General features: G+C 42.1%; 2 protein-coding genes across 2 annotated transcripts in view; both read left to right on the forward strand.

Annotated features, from left to right (window-relative positions):
- Positions 1-7,440: 7,440 nt before the first annotated feature.
- sall4 (spalt-like transcription factor 4) lies at positions 7,441-15,627 on the forward strand. The gene is made up of 4 exons (XM_023834904.2): positions 7,441-7,604; positions 10,233-12,626; positions 12,999-13,303; positions 13,410-15,627. The coding sequence occupies exons 1-4, from the start codon at positions 7,538-7,540 to the stop codon at positions 13,842-13,844; spliced, it is 3,201 nt and encodes a 1,066-aa protein (XP_023690672.2). The 5' UTR covers positions 7,441-7,537; the 3' UTR covers positions 13,845-15,627.
- A 1,262-nt stretch (positions 15,628-16,889) lies between these two features.
- Positions 16,890-19,573, forward strand: part of atp9a (ATPase phospholipid transporting 9A) — a 49,208-nt gene continuing 46,524 nt past the window's right edge. Inside the window, exon 1 of the mRNA XM_072713643.1 lies at positions 16,890-17,073. Within this exon, the coding sequence (XP_072569744.1) occupies positions 17,006-17,073 (68 nt within the window). The 5' untranslated portion in view covers positions 16,890-17,005. The remainder of the gene's footprint in view (positions 17,074-19,573) is intronic.

Consider the following 19,573-nt stretch of genomic DNA (forward strand, 5'->3'; position numbering starts at 1 on the left):
AGAAAGACAGAAAGGCTATACAGAAATGTATGTTTGTATGTGGTGATAACAAAACTAAATCTAAAATTAAAAATCAAACCCAAAATGTAATGTTAAATGATGTTGTTGAATTACTCAACAGAAAATCGTACATAGATAGATAGGATATTTGCTGGATTAGAGTAGCTGAATACATATATTTCGACAATAAAAAGACATTTACACATTAAAAATAACAATAAATAATACAAGATATATCTTGCTAGCTACAGGGCATTTCTTCCGAAATATAATTCTTCCAATTATATTTTGAGGAAGGAGTTTAAATGAATTTTGATATTAGCTTGAGATTACATGAAGCAGTGCTTAACATTTTAGGGTTCCATCAGTTAAATGAGTTTGTCGCTTTCATGGGTTTTTTGAAGGTACATTCTCAGACACCTCAAAAGACGGTCTCGGGCCCTCAGTGTGTGTTCTCTATCAGCGGTGAGATGAAGGGTTTCTCCTAGGATCGCAGCCTGGCTGTATGTATCTACGCTTTGTCCGTTATAGCGGCAATAAAGCGTCTAGACGACACTCCCCCCCTCTCTTGACCCCCATTCAGGCTTTTGTTTTTACAAGATATACGGAGTTTCCTTTTGTGTTACAATAAACAAGTTTTTAAAATTATTTATTTTCCTATCTGAGGCAGAATGGCACTATAACAACGATGAACAGAATCAAGATAGATTACGTGGTTTTAAAACTATGCATTTGGTTAGAATTTGGTTAGCAGATATGTGTGTGTATGTGTTTGTGTGTGTGCGTGGATTATGTTTATATTACATTGTGGGGACCATTTTTTCAGTCCCCACAAAGACCTGTGAATGCAATCAAAAAAGTTGTTTGGTTGCTTATGTTGGGACTAGAGTTTCCCCCATAGAAATGAATGGGGAGTCCCCACAAAGATATAATTACAAACCTCTGTGTGTGTGTGTGTGTGTGTGTGTGTTATAATGACTCAGGACTTTGAGGAACCATCTGTAGGTACTGAGATTTAGGTGTGTGAAACTTCCCATCAAACTGGACATGTCTTGGGAAGGGCTCATGCACGGTCAAGTGTGCACTGGATCTCGGTGGGGGCTGATGGTTCAGATACTGCTTCGGTCCACCTGGTCACATTCATAACCCTGTCACACAGGGCCATTCCAAAGAGAATCAGTGTGAGTTTTACCATCTCAGCTGTCCTTACATAAAATCAACCATGCAGACAATATTAGGACCACCTACTCCCTCCCACAGTCCGAGGACGGTGCTGTAGGACAGCTCAGTTACATCCTTGCATGCCATTTATACATCTCTCAATTCTTTAGCCATCAGATGACAAATGTGACCATCACAAAACTTTTGGTACTTAGCTACAATCCATGCACTCCACAATATCGTGGGTTTGTAACAAAAAAATGCAACTCCATCCCATAATCATCTGATCCCCTCATGAAGAGAAAGCACTTTGGGACTGGGACTGAAAGCAGCTATTAAATGCAAACCTTTGCTTATTCGTTTGTTTAGAAGGCCTCTGTGCCTGAAACCCTTTCAGATTATATAGCCTAATACGTTTCTTCGACAACGGAGGATAAGGCCCCGATTTGGCGTACAAATGTGGGTGAGTAACCAGTCAAAAGTACAGAAGTCTCATTTATTACAAATGACGTGTGCCATTCGCTAGTGTAAATTAGACATGTCTACAGGTACCCAAAAAGAACTCCTTCAGCAATAAGTAATATCAGAGCTTACAAAAATTTGGAAGAGCACTTGGCAAGGTTGACCCATTTACAACGACTTTTCCTGAAGCCCAAGGTCACAGAGAGCAAAAATCTGAAATGGCTTATTGTCTTACAAATGTCCTTGGTGGGCATTTACCACACGGCTCGTCGCTTTGTAATCATAAAAAGACACACCATTATATTCGAAAGCATCAATCTACTTTCTTGTACTGCCAGGTTTACAGGGTTGATGTTCAGGGGGGTGGTGGGGGGGGGGGAGGGGTTGGTTGGGAAGAACCTGAAAATGTTATCCTGTCCTTTTGAGCAAAGCCATAAATTCTTTGTTGCCCCTTTTAACACTTACCAGACCTGAGTGACCTTATAATAAAGAAGGTGGGACTTCAGTGATCAACACAGACAATATGATGGTAGATTATAAGCAGGTAAAGGGTAGCACAAATATATAAGATGCAGTTTAAACATAAAGGCCATTCATTTCTCTCCAGATTGTAATTAGAAATATGTGGACTATAATATCACAATTTTATGGCATGGTTACTGTATTCCAACTAAAATCTTACTTAACAGATAGCGTTAAATAAATTGAAATTCAGTAGTTGCATAAATAAAATACGGTAACACTTTACTTAGGGCCATGTTTTTGGTCATTTATAAACACATTCATAACAAATAATAATGCATTCATAAAGTATTGTAAACATGGCTACAAATATTTATTTAAAAAAAAGGTGTAACACATTATAGCCAAGTGTATTATGCACTATGAATGCTTTATGAAGCTCTCATCTATAATGCACTATAGATCCCTTTAAGGATGCTTTGTACTGCATTATAAAGGTATCTTTATAAGGTATCTCATATACATTTACAGTCAACATTTAAGATGCATGTTTTCTTCTTGTGAGGAGCCCAAAAACATGGTCATGATTTATATCAGCCTGACAAGGAAGCACACGTTCTTTTGGTATTAAAATCAGATCTCAGCTCTCCAGCCTCTTAAAGGTAAGGTATAGCATCCCTCTTAAGGATGAACTCAGTCCTGTGTTTGAGTGGGGGGCATTGTAGTTCTTTTCTATTAATTCTATAAAACATGTATGAAGTTATCTGACAATTAAGGGAAAACATTATATTAACACTTACTTTCTGTCTGAATGACAGAATAGCATACACATAAATTTGACTAATCACGTTGATGGAAAACCCAATAAAAATAATTATCACAATTTCTAATTGCCTCAGTTACGTTTCCTGATCCAATCACTGATACTCTCTCCCGCCTTGTGCAGGACCAGACAAAATTTTTGTTAATGTGATATTCTGCAACTCTTGTAATGATGTCAAACAAATTTCAGGAAAAAAAAACGTCCTTTGTTGTGGTCTTTAAGCTTACAGACGCTCTACTGCGTTTAGCTCTATATCTCTGGATGTTAACTTGACTAAATTAAATGCAAACACTAATTATCAACAGCAGGATTTCACAACACTGAGCCTTAATCAAAATACAATGACTGTAAGCGAAAACCTATACAGATTTTATAACTGTATGTTAATGTCTCAGGCTAATGTTCGCAAGGGACAGTTTTAGACATGTTAGTTGTAATTACCTTACTCAGCTCAATGGATACCCTATTAGAGCAAGGGTTGAACATACCATGATTTTGAGTGCAATACAATAAAGGTCACGAAATCAAATAAATGTCTACCACTAAGGCTAATTTCCTTCTTTCAATGTTCTAATACACATTTAGAGGACTGTGGTTCTTTATTTATTTATAGAAATGTTGTCTAGGTGCAGAACCACTTCAGAAGTACATGGTTTCCCTCAGCCTTCTTCACCCAAGCCATGCTCAGAAATAGGTGACCATACAACTTCTAGTGCTCGTTCTTGAATTTGCCCGTCATTCACTCACTATCCCATCTTCAATTTTCCCACAATGCTTTCTTTAATTTACCTGTGACTGGTGACAACTGATTGGGTAGAAACAATTTGTTTGTTGGTGCGAATTACTGGAGATGTTTGATAGAGGCGTCATATGCGGCCACACTCACTACAGATTGTTTTATTAGTAGTGCCCCTTCCAAATACACCTGCACTTACACTACAGGGTACCCAGGGAGCTGGAAGGATTTCATGCTGTTGTACCAAAGAAAAAGTAATAAACCTCATTTCACCCAGAAATACTCAGATACACTTTTAAGTGTTTGGCACATCTGTGCCAGATTGCGATTCTCATGAAGCTCAATGACAACCACATTTTACATGCTTGCACAGTTATATATATATATATATATATATATATATATATATATATATATCCAATGCACCCTCCCCAGACATGGTAAAACTTATTAACATTATTTTAACGTGAAGTATAAATTAATAATTGCAACAAAGACAAATTAATAAACACCATTCATTTAATTTCACTTGACTGTGAAAAACAGAATACACAAATAAAGCAGATTTGACGTCACAATGTACTATTTAATCTGTGCCGCCTGGGGGCCCCCTCCCAGCTTGGGGCCCCCTCCCAGCTTGGGGCCCCCGGCCATTGCCTGCCTTGGCTGTCTTGCCCGTACGCCTCTGCTTCCGACCACTGTTCCGGGACAGGGTCATGGGTCTATATAAGTGTATAAAATTTACAACCCTGTTCTGCGTTTGGAAGATGGATGGATATATGCTTAAGACCCAGAAAGAACATGGGACATTTTACATTATTTAGACCAGGGTTCTTCAACTCTGGACCTCGATTCCAAATCCAGGCCGTGTTTTCAGTTCTCCCAGGTAGTTGTTTAATAATTACCGATTCTGATTGGTCAGAGGCTTCACACCTGACTAACAGGTAAAGGGAGGCTGGAAAACCAGCAGTGCTCGGACCTCAAGGACCGTGAGTTGAATAACCCTACTTTAGACGTTCAGCTCACCTTCTCCTTATTACTGTTATAGAACAGAAGTAGATGTTAGGCATTGTCTGGGGAGAGAGATATTTCGATTAAGAGGCTGAATAGAGAAGAGGTTTGTCTTTAATTATGTGTTAATTTAGGTCAGGTAAAGACCTGAGCTTCCCAGACTAACTGCTCCACGAGGCAAATCTCTGGTTATCCTGTGCATTACCTAGCATGACCTGTTTAATATGGCATGAATTTCTCAGTTAATTGGTGACAGTTAGGACGAACACTCTATGATTAAAAGTGATGTATGAACAATCTGAGTGACTGCTCATATCCAGCCTGCCCAGGAAGCCTCATGGGCAGATGTGGTGTCATGTTTAATTACATGCAAAGCATTAATTACTAAAGAACTGAGCAGATGGGCATCTAAGAAGTGGAACAAAAAGGTACAGACAGGAAGTGGACAGCATCGATCATGTGATGATAATATCCAATCACTTATCACTGAGGCCTATGGCCAGTGTCCAAATTGGGAAGTTGTCTTGGGCCTGGAAGAAGGCCCAGGAGGAACAGGTTACATATTATAAAGACCCGATTGAAATCATTTTGTCCCCGGCCCAGGAATTATGCACGTGAGCCTGCCTGTGGAGACAGTATCCATCTGCTTTTTTTTATTACTTATGGAAGTAGGGTCACGAATGATCCAGAAAATAATCCAGAACACAGGTGGCATGACAACTGGAGGCAAATTCCCTGTGTGTGGAAATGTTCTTGGCCAGTAAAGCTTTTTTCTGGATCTGATTCTCTCCTGGTTTCGCAGGGAGGGTCCACCAGGCATGTGCACATCCACTAAATAACTCACAATGTTACAGACTGTCGGCAAAACCTCAAAGTCACGATACTCACTACACCCTGAGCCACCACTCCGCCCACAAACGGGCTGTGTGCTTCTAAATATTCAGGTTATGTAACTCTACCTGGATCACGGCGCCTGACACACAGCAGATGAACAGTATGTGTGTAAACTCAGTCTTTCCATGCAATCCCTACAATATAAGAAAAACAAAAGTTTGCAACTCTCATGAACACAATAAAGCCAAGCTTGTACTGTAATACATAATCTGTACTGTCTATATAATCCCAGTTTTGTAACCTCTCAATCCCACCTGTGTATCTTGCAACATGATATAAGACATTTATCTGGTTTAACTCTGACAAAACAAAGTTGCAGTTAGGATGCAACACCAGCAACATGCCAGGTTTCCACATGCCCAGTGAAGGTAGGAGCTAAGGAGGACCACAGCGCTGTAGGGTCTGACAGATCCCCCCGCCTCAGTCTGGCCCACTTTGGCCTCTTGTTGTCCCCTCTGCAGGTTTTGACCCCATTGTTTCACCGTTTCCCCCATTAACCTGAACCCCACCTTGACTTTAAAGATCCCAGAAAGGAAAGCGGAGTCCAGACCTCATCCTCACGTGGAAAATATATGCTATTGACACTTCAGTGCTGCATCAATAATGCAATAACAATATGCAAACGATATAATCTCGAGATGATCCAATTTAGAGTATTGAGTTACTCACCAATTTAATGTGCTTCCCCTGAATATTGCGCTGAAGGGGTGCAATTTTGGGGGGGGGTGACACTCGTTTGGTGCAAAATGGAACTATACACAAGCAGCTGAATATTTTGTGAGGTGAGTTGCATGATAAAACTTGGAATAAATATATGAGGGAATTGGAATAAATTTATAAACAGCTTCTGTTAGGTAAGAAGGATGAAAATACCAGGAAAATAGTGGGGAAATTGAGAAGAATATGCATCCCACATGCAAAATGCATAGGACTTCGTATAAACTTACATTTCCTGACATCAATAAAAAAATGTCAAAGATACTGACCTTCAAAATCCCACCGCGCAAAACTGACATCATGGGATTTCTACTAGATAGAAGAAATAGGATACCAGAAAATGATAAAAGAGTCCATTAAAAAAATCTACAAAAATCACTACGTCAGCAGATTTTAAATGGGAAAATGACAAATGAAATTACAAAAACAAAATGTGTATCCAGGATGAGAGAATCCAAAAAGGGGATGCAAGGACAAGTCCACTTTCCCTACATGTAAATTTGGGAACGAAACATGAAAATGCCTTAATTTGAACTCCTGATTTACTTCTCAAAACTTGTATAAGTAGTCACACAAAAATATTTGAATTTGGATATCACAATAGTAAGTAAGAAAATCATACAATGTAAAATAAAAGTACTAAAACAAGCAGTTATGCATACTGTTACGGTGAAAATCGCATGTCATTTTTCAGGCAATGATCAATAATATGTCGTTAGAACACGCCAGCCTAACACAGCGCCAATTATACTTACGCTTATTATAAGAATAGGAAGCCGCATATAACTGCGTAATACATTAATGTGCAGGTAGAGGGTATACACTTGGCGTGTTACAATATTACTGTAAGAATATTGCTAATTTATATAAACAAAAATAACTTAAAACAAAATAACTTTGTTGAACGTTAAGTGAGAATCGGACTTCCCGTACCTCCCTCTCATTCTTCTCTCCCCCTCACTCTCTCTCTCTCTCTCTCTCTCTCTCTCTTTCTCCCTCCCTCTCTCTCCATACCTCTCGCATCTCCCTCCCCCTTCTCACACTCTGCTTTTCTCATCAATGGGCTCCTATTTGAATAATCTGTAAACATTTGGACTGGAGCCAATCAGCTGTCAGGGGCCCATGATAAATCGCAATGCATTATTGATAATAATAATTACACTGACATGCGCATTTCTACTTGAAGGGCTAATTTCCCAACTCTACAAATTTGTTGTAAAGAAGACGAAGGGGGGAAAATATTGCAACTATTTGCTCCCAATGGTTACACCATGTCGAGGCGCAAGCAAGCCAAGCCACAGCACATCAACTCCGAAGAACCCGGTCCGGCGGAAAACGGTGAGTTTGGACCAGCAGACTTTTGTACGCAATGTTAGCAGCATTCTGCTTATTAACCATAACGCAAATTTTAATAATCATTTTTTGCCCCATGCACTTTGGTCGGGATCACGACCCTTGGACCTGGGCATGCTTTTGACTAACCTATTATTCTAGTTTGCTGGTCCGTTGGTTTGTGAATCACTTTGATCCTAAACCTTGTGGTGGCCAATATATGTATCATCCATCTTCCTTTTAAGGTGTAATTTCCGAAATCTGGTTGGATAAGTGCGATTTGTTGAATCTTGCAGATATTTAGTCGTTGTAGTAAATGAAATCAGTTTTGGTTATTCGGTATCTTGTGTAATATTGGCTTTCATTAACCCTTAACCCGTTTTGCCTATTTTTGAGCCAAGTATGTAGGTTATTGATCTTCGGCGTCTGTTGAACACGTTTTTTCTTTTACCTTAAGTGGAGCTGTTCGTAAGAGCTGTAGAACAACACCCCTTTAGTATGCATGTGATTTCGCGTGGTCGATTATTAATAACTTTATATTATTTCGATGTTTTTAAGCATCAACTATAACTTTAATACAGTCACATCGACGAAGTCCGAGCTGCGGAATTTCCCCCTGCAACCACGGCTTTCGTGTTGAGTTTTTTCACTGTCGGTTCCGGGCACATTTTGCCTGTTTCTGCGTTTCCATTCAAAGATCACGGCATGTCCTGTCCATTCAGGGCCAAATCTAATTTGGAGTATTTCCCGGCATAGCTAACCCCCTCCCCGGGTTCATTTTTTTTATTGATTTTAATTGCGTTTAGCCTCTAAAGTGGGAGACGGACCAGTATAGACCCCAACTGTAAACTTCTCGATTGATGCGGTATCTAAGTCTAGTTCCAGCTTGTGTGATTCGTGTGAGCGTTTTGCATTGTAACAGGTATGCTGCTATTTTAATTGTATAAATCCACCACACCGGGTTGTGCCAGCTAATTTGGATGTCCGTTTTTAAACAAGTGTCCGGGCGCGTTTATGAGCTGGCTGGCGTGCAATGACCCTTCGGTAACAAATGTCCAATTTGATGCATGCCTATTTTTATGTTTATTCGGCTTATTGGGGTGATGGAATAGTATTTGCAGGGACTTATAAGTAGTTGCTACATGTAGACGTTGTCCATTAAATATTGTGCTGTGATTTAGTTTCAAAATGTGACGTTTTTGGATAAACGTATTCAGTTAGATCGAAGGCGATCGTTTTTTCCCCATTTCCATGTGATTTATGTGCGTGCGAGTCATTACTCTGTGTTTATAATGGACGCGTATCGGTCTCTGCTTTACTGCGCCTCGAGCTGCTGTTTGACGGCGCCGCCTTGTGGTTAGAGGAGGTATCACGTGAGGCTGCGTGCGTGTCGAGTGTAGTTTTTCGGTAGTAAATTTTGGTTCCGTTTAATGCATTACTTCAGCGATACGTTCATGCGAATGTTAGGCACATGCGGGAACTAGTCTTGGTTTGAATGGTTTCGCCATATTTGTAGATTAGCAAGAAATCTCCCACCCAGTTGCCCAGTGAGCAATTAACAAGTCCACGAGTTCTGGAATAAGAATGCAGACAGGTGGTCCCTACCCCCCTTTCATAAGACCGCATTAGCATTTAACAATGGGTCTGTTAAATGACCATTTATAATCTCTATCGGACAAATTAAATTTCAATGGCATATATTCAGCTATTTAATCTGGCTTCTTGGGTCTTTGGGTGTTTAGAATGGGAGGGAATCCGACTCCTCCCTCAAGACAATGTAGATTGTTTCTGGAATATATTATCTGTATTCCATATAATGCCACTTAATTTTGCTATGAGTCTCCCCGCCCCCCCCCCCCCCCCGAAAGTCACAGAAGTGACTGCACAATGCGTACTTGCAACTGTGAAGAAGTCTTGTGTGCATCCACATTGTTATAAAACTTACTGCTTCTTGGTTTTTATTACAGGAACGGCCCCTCCCACGTCTAAAACATAAAACATTGTTATCCCTCTTGAGGTTTCGCCAGTGCTAAAACTGATTCTTGTCTGTGTATGTACTTTGTCTTTTGTGTTGAGCGCTGTTGTCGCGGTATAATCCTCTTAAATTCGGCAGCTGTTATTTCGTCATTACCTCGTTCTGAAGATCCATTCATTATCGATTTGCAAATAGTAAATGTTTGGGAAATGGACGTCAGCTCCACCTAGTGGGCGCGCTACATTTCTACTGTAGTTCTCAGTAAGCTTAGTGGATGTTTGGTGTCCAGTCTCTTAAATGATATTTGTGTATCACGTGACTTGCAGAACGTGACATTTTTCTGTTTTAGTTTTGGGATGTGGTTATATGAATGTCGTGGACTGTGAGCTTTATTGGTGTGTTGCTTTTTGCCACAATGACCTTGTCATTAACCCCCCCCCCCCCTTTCTTTTGGGAGTGATGGCAGTAAACTTGTTTAGACGACCAAGCTTGGTACCTCACTCGAGTGCACAATGTAACAACATGTGTGCAGTGTTGAGGCATTTGATTTTGGGAGCTTGTGGTATTCCAGTCTGCAAGATGTATGTACATGCATTCAGTGGAATGTTGTGGTTTTCATCTAAATGCTTTTAAGAACTTCTGTTTCCTGTTTGTTTCAGGATCTCTTCAGGAGAGAGCAATGGAGGAGGATGGGATCGAGGTGAAAAGAAGCAAGATGGAGGAGACAAAGATATGTGACGGATGTTGCGCCGAGTTCTTTGACTTATCAGAATTCCTCGAGCATCAGAGAACTTGCACTAAAAGTCAGGAGGTTGTTATCATGAAAGACTTCTCTCAGGGCTCTCCACAGAGTTTCCCCAGTGACCACAGCGCGACCCAGTCTGGCAGCGAGTCACAGTCCAAAGGGAATGACGGCTCCTCTGATAGGATGGAGGAAGAGGTCAAGTCAAATGAGCCAACAAAAACGATCCGCGCAGACGTGCCTGCTGGAAACTCTAATGTTACACTGGAATCCATGCCTGGCACCAAAGTGGCCGTCACCCAGCATTTGTCCAGCTGCAAGTCTCCAACCTCCCAGACCAATCTTCATGCCATCCCCATGATTCTGGAGCAGCTGGTGAACTTGCAGCAGCAGCAGCTGCAGCAGATTCAGCTGACGGAACAAATCCGCATCCAGGTGGCCATGATGGCCCCACAGAGCCTGCAGTCCAGCATCGGTGCTGCCGTTGATCCTTTGAAGGCCCTCGGGGCGCATCTGTCGCAGCAGCTCTCCGCGGCCGCTGCCTTGATTGGGAAAAGGACCGGAAGTCAGAGCCTGTCCCTGGAGACTCTGAAACAGGGAAAACTACCTCACTCCAATGGTGTCCCAATGTCGCTAGCAGCGAGTGTGGGAGTGTCTAAATTGGACATGTCAAAGGGGATTCCTGCACTCTTTCCTCAGTCTCCAGGTGCAATGGCTTTCCAGAACCCCTTCACTGCCATCTCAGCCAGCATAGACCCTACTAAGAAAGTCAAGGGGAAGCTGCCCACTATGGCCGAGCAGAAGGCTGGGTCTGGGGAGCAACTCTTTAAGCACAAGTGCACGTTTTGTGGGAAGACGTTTGGAAATGACAGCGCCCTCCAGATACACTTGCGCTCGCACACTGGGGAGAGGCCTTACAAGTGCAACATCTGTGGAAATCGGTTTACCACGAAGGGCAACCTCAAGGTTCACTTCCAGAGGCACAAGGAGAAGTATCCGCACATCAGGATGAACCCCCATCCAGTGCCTGAGCATCTTGACAACATTCCGACGAGCAGCGGCATCCCATATGGGATGTCCATGCCCATTGAAGAGTCCAACTTTGTAGATGGCAAGCCTGTAATTGGTGTGCCTGCTGCAGGATTCCATCCTTCTGTGCTGCAGGGCCTTAAGGCGTCATTTGAAACTTCGCTGGGGGGTGATATGTATTCTCAGAGGCCCTCTTCATCTGGCAGTGATGGAACCTCAATCTCATCAAGCATGTTCAACCAAGAAATGGGACTGGACCAGAACCATGGGTCTCCAGAAGGTCCTGGAAGTTTGCCCCAGATGAATGGCAATGGTCTGGTTGCAGATGCAAGCTCAGGGACGGCTAAGCTTCAGCAAATGGTAGACTGTTTGGAGAAGAGAACCAGTGACCCCAATGAGTGCATGATCTGTCACCGGGTGCTGAGTTGCCAGAGCTCCTTGAAGATGCACTATCGCACCCACACAGGGGAGAGGCCATACAAATGCAAGATCTGTGGCCGGGCATTCTCAACAAAGGGCAACCTCAAAGCCCATTATGGTGTCCACAGGGCCAACACACCATTGAAGATGCAACATTCCTGCCCCATTTGCCAGAAGAAGTTCACCAATGCTGTAGTGCTGCAGCAACATATCCGCATGCACATGGGTGGTCAGATTCCCAACACTCCTCTGCCAGAAGGCACATTCGAGACTACCGAGATGGAAAACTCTCCAACTAATGAGAAGGCCCTTGATGTGAATAGTTTTAATGATGAGAGTCTTGATGAGCCTGATGTGGAGCTGGACTCTCAGGAAAAGCCCTCAGAGCTCTCTGAGCCCCTGAATGAGGCTTCAGGTATGAAAGAAGACCATGCATCTCACCCTCAGCCCATGTTCTCTGGCATTGCTGCTCTGGAAAGCCACATGAAGAGCTTGACCTCAGCCCTCAACCTGCAGCAGCAGCAGCAAACCAGTGTACCCGAGACTGACGTCACACCTAAAGATGCCCCACCTGTGTCGGGGGAGATAACCGGAGAGTATCAGAATGGCCGGAGTCCTGCAGCCTCAGACTCTATGTCTTTCCAATCTTCATCTCCTGTCGATAGCCAGCAGGGCAGCAACCAGTCAAAGTCTCCCGATTCTGCCATCATTGAAGAAGGTGGCAGAGCTGCTTCTAAGCCAGAGGTAGAATTTGGGTCTCAGGATCCCGAATCTGGAGGTGCTCTTGACCTGACTTCTGGCAGTTTTGTTCCAAAGCCAGTCAAAGAGGAACCAGGCCTTTCCATGACCATGGGAGAATACGGTAAGCCCCCCCCCGATGACCAGTGTTGGGGAAGTTACTGACAAAAGTAATCCATTGCAGATAGAGGTAGAAAATCCAGGTCCAGAAGGTACAAATCCAGACCAAGGTTTTGTTTCAACAAGCCAGTTAAGTACTTTCACACTCTATACCCAACTGGTTGAAACAAAACCTTGGTGTGGATTTCTCTGCAATGGATTGCTTTTTGTCAGTAACGTCCCAAACACTGCATATTGCTCTGTTCTTATTAGCAATGTCCAGTTTCTTGTGACCATGATCAATATTTGCTCTTAACTGAAGCACATTCAGTAACCCACTATAAGTATGTAGGGAGTCGTTGCTTTTTTAACGGATTTTGTATTGCCTTTCAAATAGGCTCTAGCCATGTCCCTTACATGCGGGTTCCCCCAAGTCTGGTCAAGCTGGAGATGCAGATCCCTCCGGAGACCCCAATGGGACCACATAGCCTTTTTGGTACCCAGATGCCCTTGGGTGTGGGCTCGCAGTCCGGCAGTGCTAGTGCACCACGTCGCTCCGGCAAGCAGCACCTGTGCAATGCTTGCGGAAAGAACTTCTCCTCTGCAAGTGCTCTACAGATCCATGAGCGTACGCATACTGGGGAGAAGCCCTTCGCTTGTACCATCTGTGGCCGAGCCTTTACCACAAAGGGCAACCTGAAGGTAAGCATTTTCATTGTGGGTCTAGGTTGTTACTGGCAGTTATTTTGCCTAGCTGCAGATGGCCGGATTTGTAACCCTAACGTTGTGGATTCCACCTTCCTTCTAGGTGCATGTTGGAACTCACATGTGGAATAACTCTGCAAGGCGGGGACAGAGGATGTCTCTGGATAACCCCATGGCCTTGATGGCCATGGGTACAGAGCCGAAGATGGTTCCTGAGATGATGCCACCCCCGAAGGACCTGCCACCTCCTCCCATGAACTTTGACCCCTCCATGTGGAACCAGTATGCCGCGGCATTTTCAAATGGTCTGACCATGAAGACCAATGAGATTTCAGTCATCCAGAACGGAGGCATTCCCCTCCCAGGTAGCCTTGCCAGTGGCCCACTGGCAGGCTCCACTGGGGGTCTGATGAAGATTGATAGCTCCCAGGCTGGTCTACCTGGTACCATAGCTGAGATGGAGAAAAATGGTGCAGAAGGTGTCCCAAAGTCACAGTTTTCACACTTCATGGAAGAGAGCAAAATCGCTGTGAATTGATTTTTGTAATTTTTTCCCATCCACCTCTTGCATTTTTTTCTAAGTTCTATGACAAATCTAATCATCCTACTGAAAAGGATCATGGCTTTTTATAACTGTCGCTATTTTTACTTGCTTGGGAATAAAGTACAATCGCCTTTAGAGCTTTGTGACCCTTGATGCAATGCTCCCTTGCTGAGGTTGTATGGGTTTCTCAAAGCATTAATTGATCCCTTTTCCCAGTAACTTGAAGGGTGCACCTTCTTTCCCTTGGCGCCATTTTGAACAGTTTACCTCTTAAATGCTAGTGTTTCTTATAGTAAAACTTGAACTGCTGTAGAGATCTTGGTTATATTTACAGTTTGTATGTGTGGAAACGAAGCGGGTAACTTTTTTTTATTTTTATTTTAGTCTTTCCTCTGGAAGTTGAATGTATTCCTTACTTGAAACAGCTGTAATCCAAACTTTGTCCCTGCCAGGAATGTACGCTAAAGGATAACGCCTAGTTGCAAATGTTTGTTTGAAGATGTATAGTTGATATTGGGGGAAATTCTGTGTTCTGTCCTTTTCTTTGTAGCTACTTACTGTGTTTGAATTGTCTAGCACCTACTATTTCTTTCACCTAGCCCATAGAAAATCTTTCATTCTCATGCAAGAGGATATTTTTCAGGGCTCTGGTGCATTTTGCTGCTTTGTGTATCAACAGTCTGGTTTGGAGAGCACCAGTAGTTTGTCCTTTTTTTTTTTTTTTTTTTTTTGCTGTAAATGGTTGTTCCATGTTGCTTTTGTGGTGAAATGTATATAGTTTACACTCTAAGTGCCTAGCATTGAACTACGTATGCCAGCAGCATCTACTCGAACCACCACAGATGACGTTGTAATCAAGATGAAGCTCCTTTCCCTCTGGCCAAAAATGATCAAGACATTTTTGTGTCTCAGTGTAACGTTCAGCTTCCTGAATTCAGATTTCTGCCAATATTTCTGCATATGTCCCTTTTATCCAAACTGGTAGGGCCTATACCAATGTTTTAAAGGCTATCATAACACTGAATGCTCTCATCCATGTCTGCACTTTAATCCCTATATATAGATCCACCATCCTGGTTTCCTAACCCTGTCTTCAGTTGTATGGTGTGACTAGCCTGGTGCCAAATGTGTGCCCCCCCCCCTCCCCCGTGTTATGTTTAGGGACAGCATGGGTTGAGCCTTAGGACTGAACGCCTAGATGAATGTTTTTTTTTTTTTTTTTTTTTTTTTTTTTTTCTGTCTTTGTTAATCAAAACATTCCTCACAACTTTGGTGTACCATCAGCATTGTAAATAAGTACTTAACTATAGTTGGCAGGATATGTTTGGATGCCCTGTGGAAATGTCCAGCAGCCATGTATTCTACACTTTTTGGGGGGGGGGGGTGTGTCCCCCCCGCATTCTTGTAGACTTTCTGAAAGTATCTCTGACCTAATGCTTGGAGTGGAGGTTCCCTTTTTTAATTTACAGACACTTTACACATCTTGTTCCGAATTTCTTTTCCTTCTGAAATATGCATTTGCCAAGTTGTGCCTTGATCTGGATTTGTGGTGACTCTCTGTAGTTCACGAAATGAGAATTCTTGACTCTTGTCAAAACCAGTTTATTTGCCATGTTTACAGTGTAGACCTTGTAAAGAAGTCATTCCTTGACTTTTCCCCTCCTTATTCGGATTTTTTTTTTTTTTACTTTCAGTTTTTTTTCCTTCTTGGAAAATAAAATCAGGGTGACTTTTTTCCAAGTTTTGTCCATCCTTAATAAAGCAATATTAGAATTTGCTGTGGCTTCTGCTCTGCAGTGTTTCCCAGTGGCTGGATGCTCCTCCCATAAAGCTGTTATTTTACTACCATTGAAATGTTATGTGGCTTCATTTGCTGTGTCATCAAATGGGAGTATGGTTATCCACATACAAAGTGTGCTTATTTAGCCGTGCTCATGTCCGGCTGCCTCTCCTGGATTTGCATTCCCCTTTCCATACCCTTAGTACCTCTGTTTTCTTCCACCAGATCCATAACATAGGTTGTGAAATTTAAAACCTAGTAAAGGCACAGCTTATTGGTAAACGCACACATTGTTATATTGTGCATTGTGGTTTTGCAAAAGCAGAACGTCAGCCGCTACCTGATCTTTTTCTGAATCCCCGTACTGCTTTGGGTACGAATATCTTATGGTTGCAGTTTTAGCCCTGGGTTATAATTGGGAGTTACTGCAAGTGGACAGTCACGTGATAAAGAGCCCAATCAGCGGTCTCTTCAAGAAGCATGAATTGGTCAGGTGGTATATAAAAATAATGGGTCTTTATCAATATTCTGGTTTCAAATTGTTTAAAGCTGTACATTGATCCCATACACGCAGCTCGGAGTCTGGCAGAGGAAGTGAGAGTAGGCACAAGTCTTTGTATTCACACCAGTTAACATTTAGCAATTTGCTCAATATGTGGACTTATGTTTGCTTTCTTTTAGCCACTGTAAATGACAATTTGGGGTCCAAGGGAGATGATACAGATATTGAAATTTCGAGAAATGCATGCGTGCAGGTTCAACGACTGGCTGCTGCTTATGTGGTTGTGTCGTCACGCTTTGTTTTCTGACACACACACACACACACACACACACACACACACACACACACACACATATATATATATATATATATATGTGCTGTATTACTGATTAAACCATTTATTTTAACTTGTTACTTAATACAAGTGGAGTATCACTAAGCTATAATATGTAAACACGAGTGATATAGTGACGTAAAACGATAGACCCATGATCGTTCTTATTTTGATTTTTATTGTACGATTCGTATAAATAAAACGAGTGGTCAGATAACCAGTAATACAGTTAAAAATACGTTCGAAAATATTTTAAAGGGGTTTTGCCCTTAATGTGTGCAAGCTGTATTTGAAATGTTATAATAAACAGCGTTGTGACTGCAGGTTAAAAATGAAAAAGTATAAAACAGTAACTGGGGTCATTCGCGAACCAGAGACGTAAAATATAATAGCGTGACTATATTTAATCCTCGCTCTGGCATTTCGGTGGATCCGTGCAGAGACGAGCGGAGAGCAGGCGAGTCACGGTGTGAAATGAGCCAGCCTCCGCCCAGCGCACAGAAAAGGCGTTTCACTGACATAAACCGAAAACTGCAGGAATGACGGACAATATCCCACTGCAGCCGGTGAGACACAAAAAAAGACACGACAATAAACACAAAAGCGGGTAAGGAAATCGCAATCGGAGTTTTGGTTATGCCTTAACCAGATGTCCCCGGCACTGGATCCGCGGCTCTTGTTTAAATGTCAAAATATGAATTACTGGGAACGCTTAAGCCTGCCGCCTCCTGTGTTCTGCTGGTATAGAGAACTCACACGCGATGCATGTGTCTGTCTTTAATTATTAATGTATCTCAAGACCACCTTTATGCGTTATTATGTAGCGATCGAGAATAAATCGGTTTAAATCAGCCTGCTACATCTACCTGTAAAGTCGCGCCCTGTCGGGATATCCTTGTTCCGGTTACTGCATGTAAATGGGCGTCAATATGCTGTGCCTGCTTGATGTGCACTTGATGTACGATACAGAGTGAGCCATTTTAATGCAGATAAGGCTAAGCGTTGCCTGCTAGCTCGGCAGCTTTGTTGAAGGGCACCGTCTCACCCGGACAGGCCTTGAGCTTTGCTCCCATAGCAAAAAGCATCGTGCATTTGTATAACAAATAAGACGATCGCCCATGTTACACCACACTGCCGATTAATTGTTTCAGGCGCCAGCTATAAAAGCACGTCGGGAAAAGACCGATGCTGGCCGCTTTTCCACCTGTGCAAATGAGCCGGTCACCGAAACCCAGCGTTTTAAAACCCAATAGTTTTATTTTGTTGCTGGTGGTGGATGTTCAGGTTTTTGTTGCCGCCCGATAAAAACAAAGCAAAGTCAGGCTCGATAAGAGTAGGCGATATCAGCCTGCGATGGCGTCTGCAATATATAATGGCAAAAAAAGGAAACGTTATTAAAGTTCATGTCCATATCGTGAATAAAAACGATATTTATAATGCGTACAAACCGAAATCGGAACCTTTGGTTTGAGAATACAGCAAAAGAAGGGGATGTGTCATGATGTAATACAAAGCAGTACTACTGAAAATCAGTGTATTCCAATGTGATTTTAATCCATTTATAAAAACATCCATGCTTGGGACAACGATAGTCAATCAAAAATTCAAAAGCAAAATCGATATTTAATCGCATAGCCTACATCATAGAATTCATTTTGAAGCTGACTAATGTAAAAATTTCTCATTTAACTTTTCTTCTGTATAATGAACGAAGCTTTGCCGACTAATGATATGCAGATCAATGAAAAGACCTGGAGCGAGTATAAGGCTATTAACATACCAGTGATACACTGGAAAATAAAATCGAAATGCCATCCTCTCTCTGAAGTCAAAATCCCAGTTACATAACATTAAAGTAACATTTTACTAAACATAGGCCTGTGCAGACACACATATGCATACATAGCCTATATTTAGTACTAATTATGTAATTTATACTGGGCGACATTATTATAAACAAATTTCACTAAGTGATTAATCATTAACTAATCACATTATAGAAGTTATTTCCATTTGCAAATGTATAAGGGTATAAACTGGCATTTAAATGTTGCTTTCATCACCCTGAAAGCAGTTTCTGGAAGTCAGTGCCTATACATCGCTATTTTCCGTCCTCTCACCCATATCTTTGGTCTCTTTTTCTGAATATTGACCCCCATCCTTCACTCCGGCCTGTTTACTGCCTCTGGGGAGAACCCCTGTGCCTTCTTTAAAAACAAACAAGCTAAATAAATATTAATAATAAACCTTTCTTTCCTATAAAGTGTAGCCTATCAGAATGGCATCGCCGCACAGTGAAATGACAGGCTGCGGCGATGGCCGGGCCTGTAGAAGACACTGCTGTAGGCTTTTAGCTTTTGTACCATGATGAATAAGGACAATGCTGCTGTTGAGATCTGCAATCTGCATCTGGTGCTGCAGGGATTGAATCTGACAAACAAAAGCGACATTTTAGCATAATGAGTCACAGCAGGATGGGAGACAAATAAGCAAGAACGTGTATCCAGTTCTCCATCTTTATATATAAATGTATAATTATTTTAGGATGCAGTAGTGTTTAGGATAGAGTTGAAAATTTATTTCAGTTATAGTGAATAGATTGTTGACTGTGGATACTTTTAATAGCCTTGTATGTTAGGGCGTTTTTTTCTGTAAATGTTTTATAGGTCATTCTTTGGTGCCTTAGGGATACAAATGGTTGGTTGTCTTGCTGAATTTTCTAGTCTATTCTCCCAGTGTTTGTTGATAATTATGCGCTGTTACATCGCTGAGCCGTATTAAGATGTAGCACAAAGGGGTGTGACTGGGTTTCAAACCGGCCTCATACCAGAAGTTATCATCACCAGAGACCGCCTTCAGCCATCCCATGATTGGTCAGACACTGTCGCCACACCTCCCAGTAGGCTTTCGGGCATGGTGATTGGTGGAATTGCACAACAGGCCTTCTCTTGTTGTGGGAAAACATAGTGTGCCAATACAGTAGCTTGCATGCGACTTGTGTACTTGAACAGCACTTAAGATAATAACCCACTTCCCCGCACTGCTGTACATTTGTGGACTTGAATGTGTGGTAAATATGGATTCATTTGGTGGAGAATGGCTTGATT

Source organism: Paramormyrops kingsleyae, chromosome 6 (assembly GCF_048594095.1).
Source record: "Paramormyrops kingsleyae isolate MSU_618 chromosome 6, PKINGS_0.4, whole genome shotgun sequence".
Taxonomy (NCBI): Eukaryota; Metazoa; Chordata; class Actinopteri; order Osteoglossiformes; family Mormyridae; genus Paramormyrops; species Paramormyrops kingsleyae.

Bases quoted from the DNA above. Each gene is read 5' to 3' on its own strand.
- sall4 (XM_023834904.2), top strand. From the start codon at position 7,538: ATGTCGAGGCGCAAGCAAGCCAAGCCACAGCACATCAACTCCGAAGAA. The intron at 7,605-10,232 runs GTGAGTTTGGAC...TGTTTGTTTCAG, and splicing joins ACCCGGTCCGGCGGAAAACG to GATCTCTTCAGGAGAGAGCA. The intron at 12,627-12,998 runs GTAAGCCCCCCC...CCTTTCAAATAG, and splicing joins CATGACCATGGGAGAATACG to GCTCTAGCCATGTCCCTTAC.